Genomic DNA, 10,472 nt, shown 5'->3' with positions numbered 1-10,472 from the left:
ATTAAAGATGGTTGGAGCATGGACCCCAAAGAACGGGCTTTTCTGGAAGCTTCCGAAAGGGGAGATAAGCATACAATTCTGAGATGTCTACAACCACCCAACCCTGTCAATGTCAACTGTACAGATATGTTGGGTCGAAGCGCGATTCAAATCGCAGTTGACAACGAGAACGTCGAAATAGTGGAAATACTGCTTCAACAAGACGGTGTCTTCATAGGGGATGCTTTACTGTACGCCATCAGAGAGGGTCACTACGGAATGGTTGAAATGTTGATAGACCATCCCAGTATTACCCCGGATATGTTAGCTAGCGGATGGTACAAGGTAAATTATCTTGACCTATGACCTAAGATAACCTTGAATGAGTTTGTTTCTTGAAGGTTAGAAAAGCTGGTGAAGAAAGCTACGACTATTCTCCGGACATATCACCAGTTATACTTGCAGCTCATTGCAATCAGTTTGAAATCCTGCAGCTACTGCTGAACAGGGGAGCCATGATCGAAAAACCACATTTCCTGAATTGCGAATGTCAAAAGTGTCAAATGGGAAAACATACCGATGGTTTAAGATACTCTTTGAAACGAATTCACATCTATAGGGCTTTGGCCTCACCCGCTTGGATATCCCTAACTTCGAGTGACCCCATTCTTGTCGCCTTCAAGGTAGAACCTCTTTGATCTGCAATTGGTTTCGCTCAATGTAACCTTTAATTAAACTATAGCTATCTTGGGAACTGACGCATTTGGCCCAAGAAGAACCAGAATTCAAATCGATATACTTGGAACTGAGCAAGCAGTGCCGAAAATTTACTTGTGACTTATTAAACTTGTGTCGTAGTACCGAAGAAGTAATCGCGGTTATGGATAAAAAGTCCGAGTCGGATTCCGAAGACGAGGAAGATGACGGAGAGGGTGAAGCCAAACTGTCCACCAGCTTCTCGAGGTTAAAACTGGCCATAAAGTACGAACAGAAACAAGTACGTCCAGATTTATCCACGTCGTTTAGTTTAGCGTCGTGGAGTTTAATTATTTAATTTTCCACGAAGTTTGTAGCTCATTCAAACTGCCAGCAACTCTTGACCACCATCTGGTACGACGGTATTCCGATATGGCGTCAAGCTAGCTTACCAATGAAAGTTTTGGTTTGTTTGGGTCTCATGTTTGGATTACCATTAGTATCCCTGTACTATTTAATCTTGCCCAAAACGAAATTTGGAATGATGATACGATCCCCTTTCGTGAAATTCGTCCATCGAACTGCGTCGTTCGCATTTTTCTTGTTACTTTTACTAATCGCCACCTTCAGTAACGACAGGGCCACCCAACACGTCAGGGGACCACCATTAACAGCCGTTGAATGGTTGATTTCCTTCTGGGTTGTTGGTAAGCGCCTTTGCTTTGACCAATTTTCGCAGGGTTAACGCAGGTCTTTTTTAGGCATGGTTTGGGGTGAATGCAAGGAAATTTGGTCCGAGGGTATAAGCGATTATGTCCGTCAATACTGGAACTGGTTGGACTTTTTGATGTTGACCAGCTACATCGCGTCCTTCTCCCTAAAGGGTGTCGCTTCCATCCTGGTCTCAACCGGAAATTACGGTCCCAAACTACAAGACCGAGGTCACTGGCCGGACAACGATCCAACTTTGATAGCGGAAGCCATCTTCGCCATCGCGAATGTTTTCAGTTTCGCCAGAATTATTTACTTATTTCAAACGAACCCTCATTTGGGACCATTACAAATCTCATTGGGCTGCATGTTCAAAGACATTGCAAAATTTTTGTTTACGTTCTTTTTGGTTCTGGTTTCCTTCGTTCTGGGTTTGTTCCAGTTGTATTGGTCGTACGACTCCAACATTGAACATTGTCAAACTTACGAACATGGCGGCGAAACGGTGACATTAGCGTGCGCCAAGAATCCAGATGCGTTTAGCACGTAATGAACTTCTTCATTATTTAGTATTTTACATATGCTTACTCTGAGGAATGTTTTTAATAGTATGACTGGCACTTTCGGACACCTATTTTGGACCTTATTTGGTATTTCAACGCGGAAAAGCACGGATCTATACGAGGATGACACTTTTATTGAGACGTTGGGTGAAGGACTGTTCCTAGCCTATCACGTCATCACCATTATAGTTCTTGTCAATATGCTGATTGCCATGATGACCAAATCCTTTGAAGTCATTACGGTTGGTGTCTAGTCTCTCGAAATTAGTAATTGTGACGCGTGTCTTCAGTATCTCAATTTTAAACACAGAACCAAGCGGACATGGAATGGAAATTTGCCCGTTCGAAACTGTGGTTGGGATTTTTCGACGATGGTAGTACATTACCACCTCCGTTTAACTTAATAATTAGTCCTAAATCAGTCTATCAGTTTTACGCAAACTTAAATAACCTTTGGCATAGTTTAAAGAAAAGTGAAACCGATCCTAAGGAACCCACAAACGAAGTAATTAATAATACCAAATCCACCAAATTCTGTTGACCCTTTCAAAATACATATCCTGTCTCTAGAATATGGGAAGTTTCGGGTACAATCAAGATAATGACAACCAAGATGACACTCCTATAGACAATTATCAAGTAAGTGACGTGCAAAAAGATAGCAAACATTGTACTAAAGCGTGTTAAACCCTTTAAGGAAACCATGAAATTACTGGTAAGTCGCTACATTCATCAGTGCAAATTAACACTGAGACAAGATGGGGTCAACGAGGATGACCTCTTGGAAATCAAGCAGGATATTTCAAGTCTGAGGTAGTACTGTCTTGAAATTAACCTATGAACTACGACCTTACATTTCTTGTGGCAAATACAGATACGAACTGAGGGATGACCGCAAGAAAGAGGCAATTCGAACCTCACTACAAATTGAAAATATTAAACGGGACATTATCAGGTCCTTGAGGTGCGAACCCGGCTTACTCGCGGACTTGAAACGAAAGAAACCCGTTTTTAAGCCTAATCCTAATTTGAATTCACAAAGTGAGAGATCGGGAAACCGATTATCTCGACAAGAAGTCGATCGTTTGAAAAATTCCATCGCGATCGAAGTCAAGAATGAGATGATAAATATTTTGAGAGAACTACGGGAAGAAACTTTGTAATAAGTACAGTGGCATCTCATGTTAGCTTCCCCTTGGGCTTAATGCAGTACAACCGTGAGAGCTGCCACTACTCTCTTGAAAAAAATCTTGTCAAATAAAAAACTAATTAAGTCTAAAAATATTGCAAATTTTGGTTTTACTTTGGTCGAAAGTTATTTCAATAAATATATTATATTTAATTTCTTGTGTTACGAATCTAATTGCATCGTAAAGTACTTTAATTTTCCTCATTTATTTAATTATTGTTATCAGCAAACCCAGATGGTAAATCTCAATTTTTCCATCGCTCTACGTCACAGAACGTAAGCCAATCAAAATTGGAATAGGCTCATTCAAGGGTGTTTGACTTCGACTGTTGACTCACTGCAGCTCGAATAAGTGCGTTTTATAGTTTTTCTTTAGTTTTAAATCATAAAATACTTAAATATATCTTCTCAACACGTTTGATTATTGAAAAAGGTAACTATTTCCCTATTTATAAAAGTGTTACTTTCCCTAAATTAAAAAAATATAGTAGAAATAAACATATTTGAAGGTTATAACCAAGGCTTAAGAATCGTCATTGTTATTGACATTTAAATGCTATCCCGTGACTTGTGACTAAGTACTTAACTATTTCATTAAAAGTTAAATATCCGTCATTTATATTAAATTTAGAACAAGACAATGCCTCTGCTTTACGCAGTAATTTCAAGAGGGACAACTGTCCTAGCAAAATATGCTAGTTGCGCTGGTAACTTTGCTGAAGTTACTGAACAGATTTTGGCCAAAATTGGACCTGATAAACCCAAATTAACATACGCCCATGGAAGGTAAGTTAATAATTAATGTTACTTCATTAAAATTTGATGAAATTAACCAAAAAATGGTATGCAGTTATCTGTTTCACTATATATTTGAAGATGGCATTGTTTACTTATGCATATCTGATGATGTAGGTTTTTAAATTAATTAATTGGGGGATTAATTAGGGTAGTAGATGTAACATTTAAGATATTTAGGAATTCAACCGAAGCATGGCATTCGTATTCCTACAAGAAATTCAAAAAAGGTTTCGTGGAACATATGGTATTAGGGCTCAAACTGCATTGCCATTTGCAATGAACAGTGAATTTTCTCCTATCATGGCTAGCCAGATGGTATTAAATACTCAATTTATGTTAATTATATTAATTAGCCTACTTAAATAATATATATAATTAATTAATTAGAAATACTACTCTGAGAATAAAGATACGGCTTCAAAAGTACAAGGTCAAATAGATGAACTTAAAGATATAATGGTTCAAAATATTGAGTCGGTCACTGCACGTGGTGAAAGATTAGACTTGTTGGTCAATAAAGCCGATAACCTCAGTGCCAGCGTAATTACTAATATTTTAAATAACATTTAATCACCAAATTAACTCTTAATTAATCATATCATTATTTCAGTCTGTAACATTCCGTAAAAGAAGTAGAGGTCTAGCTCGTGCCATGTTCCTCAAAAATGTTAAATTGACAATTATTATCATCATTGTGACTATTGTAAGTTAATTTTAATTAGGATGGGAATTAAATCTAATGATTATTATTGTTTCTATCTTTCCAGCTAATCATTTACTTCATAGTATCGGCAGCTTGTGGTGGTTTGGCGTGGCAAAGTTGTGTTTAATTATGTTTATTTACAATTACACCCAATTCCTAATTAATATTCACTGTATACTTTCTGCAATGCTTGCCCCCTTTAATATTATGATGTATTTTACAATTCCCAAAATTTGTTTATTCAATTATGTTTTTTTCTAACTGTGTATTTTTATAGGAAATTATGTAAATTAAATTAAAATTCAATTTCAATTATAATTCAAATTTGTTAATCATTATTTTTAAAAATTACTTAATAAGATTTAATTTTAATTAGAATATATTATTATCAAGTGGTCAGTGATGGCTTAAGATGTTTAATTAAACATTTGTGCTAAAATTGGAGCTAATTAAAAGAATATATATTCCCTTATTAATTAAAACATACCTTATGTAAATAATATTGTACAGAATTTAATAAAAAATAAATAAAAATTCCTATTGTGTTTTATATTCAACTTTGTTTCAGATGAATTAGTATACTTCACATATGTTAAGTCTTGCCATTGTTTAGGCAGCCATATTGAGGGGTTTTTACCTTTCTCCCTGCACTCAATCCACCAATATGGCCGTCTAAATTACCTCACGAATCTAAGCTCCTCCCCTAATTGAAAGATCTCTATATTATGGGGAAGAAAGGTAATCATGAACAAAAAATAGTCCGCCATGCGCACTTCTTATTTTGACATTTATGCTCAGTTTAGTAAGGCTCCTGAAGGTCCGTATATTATTAATTTACAATCACTTATTTACCATGAAACTGTAGTATAAATTAGTGGGAAAAATTGCCACAAAATAATATTATAATTAATTTAATTCAAATTAACGTGCGGGGGTTTATAAAAATAATTTTTAACCATTGGAATTGCACCTTGACCTATTAACCCCGAGTCGCGGGAAAGAAACTAAACCCACCCAAGGCAGACATAAATAATAAAAAGGCGCGATATGTTCCTCCATCTTTTAATTAACGATTTAATTACCATGAGATCGCCTACTCGTGTTACACCCAACCGAATTAGCATTAAAGAAAATAGAGCCATGGTAGAGCTAAGATGAAAAGGCCTTTAGATTAAAAGATGCCGGTCTCTCGTTAAGTAACAGATGACCGTAGGCGGCCCCGAACCTATCAAATATCACTTATAAGAGACTCTTTATGGAAAGTGTTTTTTGTTTATTGGAAACGTAATTTATGCTTTGAAAACATTGGCGCGCGTTTGAGGTGCCGTTAAACTTTCTTGCGTGGGGTGAGAAATTTATTCACAGCGTGACACTTTGTTCCCTTAAAAGTTGGTCCAAATAATTCAAACTTTAGGACGCTACAACTCTGGTAATTTAAATGATAAAGATAAACGCTTCGAGGATATCATAGATCAAATTGTTCTATTTCTAATGGTATCGATTACTCGAGCCTACATTAATTACAGCTCGAGTAATTAAGGTTTTAATTAAGTTCACCGTGTCATTATCGGAAAATCATATAAACAAACTTTGGGATGCTTGAACTCTGGTAATTTAAATGCTAAAGACAAACGCTTCGAGGATATGATAGAACAAATTCTCCTCTTTCTAATGGTGCTAATTACTTGAGCCCACATTAATTACAGCTCGAGTAATTAAGGTTTTAAAAGAATATCGCGAGTACGTGAATGCCACCTTATATTCTGCCGCTTTTAGAAATCATAACTGTACTTCAAAAAATTACTCAACTTTCGTAGCGAGCGTTCGTATTTAATTATATGCGAATTCACGAGGTGTCAAAGTAAAAAATAAAACATAGTAATAAATCACTTTTTCCTTGCTAAATTCTTTGCCAAATGATATAAAATTACGTTAGGTAACCCGTGCGTTTTGAAGAAAATGTCCTTCGACCCAAATTTTTCCCCGATGAATAATTTAAATTTAAAAAAGAATTAAAAATGAAAAATCTTTCAAACTTATAATTATTACCATATTATGTTCAATGGTAAAATTATCCCTCAGGTGTTACTTACGACTGTAGTATTTCAGTAGCTAGGAAAATCCTGTTATATTGCCGGCATCTCAAACAATATACGAATAATTTGCCATTTCGTTAATTGAAAATTATTTTTAATTTAAAATTTTCCGCTATCAGATCCGCGTTTAATGAAAGTCCTAATTATTTTTCATAATGGTAGCCATATTTTAATTAACTGCAAATTAATAATTTGTTTGAAATAACAAGGAGTGCGTCACGCGTATACCCAAAACCGGTTTTTAACGAGTCAAGGTTTTTGCAATAGACCTGATTTTTTTTTCACACCGGGATTAAGCTTTCTTAATTTGCATAACAGACTAATAAATATCTATTGGCAAACTAAATGTTTTTGTCAAAAATTTCTACCCAACATAAATTGATACTATACAGGTATATTTATACCTAGAAAATAAACTATACGTTTTTCTATATAGATATATATATTTTTTTGAATCAAATATTGGAACAATGTGTCTATCTACAATAATTAAGAAAATATGTGCAATTAATTTATATTACTGTTAGGCCTATTTTTGGGGTATAGCATTCTACTGGACGATTGGTACCACGTGACAAGTGGTCCAAAGAATGAATGAATAAACTGATTTTTGACTTGTAATTAGCTTAATTACCTCATTTATTTTTAACATTGACACATAATTGCAACAAATATACTCTTTCTTATAATAAAATAATATTAAATAAACATTCTAGCGACTTAGCACTTTCATTTGAATACTGATTACACATTTCTTAAATAATAATAATGTAAATATTCAAATCTACGCTACATATTTACTTTATTACGATAAATATATTTAGTCCTTATACGCACCCATAGACATTTATGGCCTCATCTCATCTAAGAGTACACACAAGAAAACCCGGAAAACAAATTGACTTGTCAAACACGATTGTCTAACGGGTCTCCATTTGGCATGGCGCTATCTAAACAAGCCAGTTTAAAATACATTAATAATAAAAACGAAAAACGTATCGAAGTCCCCGATCAAACACTCTACCAATATATAGATTTTTTGAATCTGAAACGCCTCCCTTCAAGTAATTGCGATAACTTCTAACTCCTATAACCGAATTTTGACAAATGATTTTCCAATCAGATTCGGCCACTAAGGTCAAAATTTCGTAACAACGCGCTCCGAGGAAATTTATTATAAATTGTTCAACGGGTTAGAACTGGCGGTGTAAGCAAATACGAGATAGCGAGCGAGATTTTAAAGTAGTTCTCACGAAATTCGTTAGAACCATCCATAAGTATAACACTTTCTATACAAGTTCGTAATGCTAGAGACAGTTACAGCTCGAGCTAGTTCGAGAGAGAACGACGGAAGCGATAATTGAAGTCCTACACTCGGTGGTTAATTTTGCAGGACTTCCATCTAGGTCCTATTTAGTCTGCATTACTAAGCCTTTAACAGCGCCTCACCAGGCGTATGTCGCTTTACCTCGAATCTACGACCTACCTCACTCACTTCAAGACAAGCTCCAGTTTCTAAGTTACCAGTGACAAACTTATGGAAGGAACATATCTTATGAACTTATGGAATACTTGGCACCATTTTACTAGCTGATCTTGAAAACGTGTAAATATGTATTTACTATAAGGCAAATTTGTGAAATTATTATTTACCAGGCTGTCGTGACCTTTATTCTTTAATTAAATTAAAAACCACCTATAAACTTCGAAAATTAAGTGACCTTGAGGTCGGGGAAAAACGTTTAAGAATCATTTAAAGAGCCCGATTTAAATCATTTAATTAAACGAATCCTTATCTATACTATCGTAGAAGTTGATGTTCATTTTGTTAATTAACATTAAAAGAACGCTAAAGTCCTATAGAAGAGCGAAAAGACGAACCAAAAAAAAACACTGAAATGATAACCGGTGAACCGTGAAAAATTGCTATCACAGATTTACAAAAAAAAAATTGTTCTGATATAGAAAAAGAACCAAATGTTTCTCTTAAGTTGAAGTTACAGTCTCAGAAATCAAAATAACTTAAGAGATAGTCTCAACCTATTTATAATTTGTAATTTTTATCTCCTGAATCTGAGGCAATAAAGTGAAAGGCAGGGATAGCTTTAAACTAAACTACAAATTATAACAAATAATCTTATACGACACTATCCCTTTAATCCACTCTTAGTTCAAAAAAATCCCGCTAGCGGATTAAAAGGGCGCTAGTATCTCTCTCTTTTTTTCCAAAAACTTTTCTTGGTTCTCTCTTTTATCTTTCTCAGAGAGAGAGTGTGTTAAAGCATTTTGTTTCTTTCACACTCACGACGTCTCTTAGTGAAAGTGGCTTTTTCGTCTTTAAGAAATATTACAATTTAATTTAATTTAATTAAAATAATGTAAATTAATTAAACCAACCCCCATTTTAAACTGTCACAAAAATAAAATGACATCAAACGAGAAACTTCTCAAATCATGAAAGAAAATCGTACAAATTATTTCTAGCGCGTTTTAAATAAGTGATTAAAAAAATTAATTTTAATTAAAAAACTTAATGGCTGCTAAAACGAGATTTATAAATTTAACAGCGTTTATTATATTACTGTGGTGTTGTTATTTCGGTATTGGTGTTAATGGTGCCATTTATTGGAGGTCACCCACCCAACAAGATCTGACCTCTGAACCTCCACCCTATATTGTCAATAAGAACACATTCCAATTCGTTAAGAATAGGATAACAGTACCGGCCAAGAATTACAGCGTAAGTAAATAAATATCACTTAATTGTTTAAAAAAAAAACACTTTTTGGCGGGAAAGTTACAGCACGTGTATTTTACTGGGTTCGGGTTTTTGTTTCCTTATCAAGTGTATTTAACTGATTACGAAATTATCAATGATTCGTAACAATTTTAGTAATCAGTTCGCGGTAATGTGAAATTACAATGGGTAATTATAGATTACACACGGTGGAAACATTAAATTACCGATTGAGGGTAATTATCTCATGGTAAATTAAATTATGGTAAATTGCAGACTTAACTGTCAATTACAGAGTCCCCATTTTGACAATTTTTTATATAAGGTTTACCGCCGGGAACATTTCATAATGATGTCATGAAGGAAATAATTAATCAATAAAGAATAAGTTTACTTCGTTTAATTAACTTCTAACCAAGAATTATTAATATCTGTTTCTATGGCGGTTAAAAGTTCCCAGATTTTTTTTTTTTGGAAGGAATGGGCTTAAACGCCAGTGATATCTTGTTTTCTATTACTGAAAATTTATTTTACGACTTAGCGATTAATATAACCCATTTTGGAATAACCCCATATTAAAAGTGTAGCAGGGGTTTATCACGTGATCCTATCTTACTGAGAGCGTCGACTCCGAAACTTAATTTCAGAGAAAAAAAATATTTAAAAATTGCTATTGAAATATATTCCCAGAGTTATAAATTAATATTAATTTCGAAATGAAATCCAATAAATTTGAATATTAATTAATTATATTCAAATTAATTAATATTAAATGAAATTAAGAGGTAAAAATTACCGAATTATTAAGTTCATTAACCAATTGAAAGATTTTTTTTCCAGAATGAAATTTCAAATGAAAAACTTCTCTAGAATAAAATTTCAAAAAAAAAAAAAAAATAAGAATAAAATTTTGGAAGTAGAAAAAAATTTTCAGAATAAAATTTCAAAGTTAGAAAAAGAAAATTCTAAGCCCATATAATCACATTTTGAATCTTGAAGA

The 10,472-nt window shown here is 34.0% G+C and overlaps 4 protein-coding genes across 5 annotated transcripts in view; 3 read left to right on the top strand and 1 right to left on the bottom strand.

Annotated features, from left to right (window-relative positions):
- LOC149690823 (uncharacterized) overlaps positions 1-10,472 on the bottom strand; it is a 170,035-nt gene that overhangs the window by 127,863 nt on the left and 31,700 nt on the right. The window lies entirely within an intron of this gene.
- Positions 115-3,269, top strand: LOC149690826 (transient-receptor-potential-like protein). Its single transcript, XM_089870621.1, has 10 exons — positions 115-324; positions 381-662; positions 722-976; positions 1,046-1,382; positions 1,437-1,932; positions 1,996-2,191; positions 2,260-2,454; positions 2,520-2,588; positions 2,647-2,762; positions 2,824-3,269. Exons 1-10 carry the CDS (start codon positions 127-129, stop codon positions 3,110-3,112), a joined length of 2,433 nt encoding a protein of 810 aa, XP_089726747.1. The 5' UTR covers positions 115-126; the 3' UTR covers positions 3,113-3,269.
- Positions 3,426-4,957, top strand: Vamp7 (Vesicle-associated membrane protein 7). The gene is made up of 7 exons (XM_089870767.1): positions 3,426-3,571; positions 3,770-3,924; positions 3,989-4,046; positions 4,114-4,251; positions 4,324-4,476; positions 4,547-4,639; positions 4,704-4,957. Exons 2-7 carry the CDS (start codon positions 3,779-3,781, stop codon positions 4,764-4,766), a joined length of 651 nt encoding a protein of 216 aa, XP_089726893.1. The 5' UTR covers positions 3,426-3,571; positions 3,770-3,778; the 3' UTR covers positions 4,767-4,957.
- LOC149690822 (uncharacterized) overlaps positions 8,991-10,472 on the top strand; it is a 35,812-nt gene continuing 34,330 nt past the window's right edge. For both annotated transcript variants that reach the window (XM_089870695.1, XM_089870694.1), the window contains exon 1: positions 8,991-9,475. In XM_089870695.1, the coding sequence (XP_089726821.1) occupies positions 9,269-9,475 (207 nt within the window). In that variant the 5' untranslated portion in view covers positions 8,991-9,268. The remainder of the gene's footprint in view (positions 9,476-10,472) is intronic.

This window comes from Phalangium opilio, unplaced genomic scaffold (assembly GCF_054372755.1).
Source record: "Phalangium opilio isolate 3A_F unplaced genomic scaffold, DU_Popi_V2 ptg000031l_1, whole genome shotgun sequence".
NCBI lineage: Eukaryota > Metazoa > Arthropoda > Arachnida > Opiliones > Phalangiidae > Phalangium > Phalangium opilio.
This window is presented reverse-complemented; position numbering and strand designations above follow the sequence as displayed.

Bases quoted from the DNA above. Each gene is read 5' to 3' on its own strand.
- LOC149690826 (XM_089870621.1), top strand. From the start codon at position 127: ATGTTGGGTCGAAGCGCGATTCAAATCGCAGTTGACAACGAGAACGTC. The intron at 663-721 runs GTAGAACCTCTT...ATTAAACTATAG, and splicing joins CCATTCTTGTCGCCTTCAAG to CTATCTTGGGAACTGACGCA. The intron at 1,383-1,436 runs GTAAGCGCCTTT...GGTCTTTTTTAG, and splicing joins GATTTCCTTCTGGGTTGTTG to GCATGGTTTGGGGTGAATGC.
- Vamp7 (XM_089870767.1), top strand. From the start codon at position 3,779: ATGCCTCTGCTTTACGCAGTAATTTCAAGAGGGACAACTGTCCTAGCA. The intron at 4,047-4,113 runs GTAGGTTTTTAA...TAAGATATTTAG, and splicing joins ACTTATGCATATCTGATGAT to GAATTCAACCGAAGCATGGC. The intron at 4,252-4,323 runs GTATTAAATACT...TTAATTAATTAG, and splicing joins CTATCATGGCTAGCCAGATG to AAATACTACTCTGAGAATAA.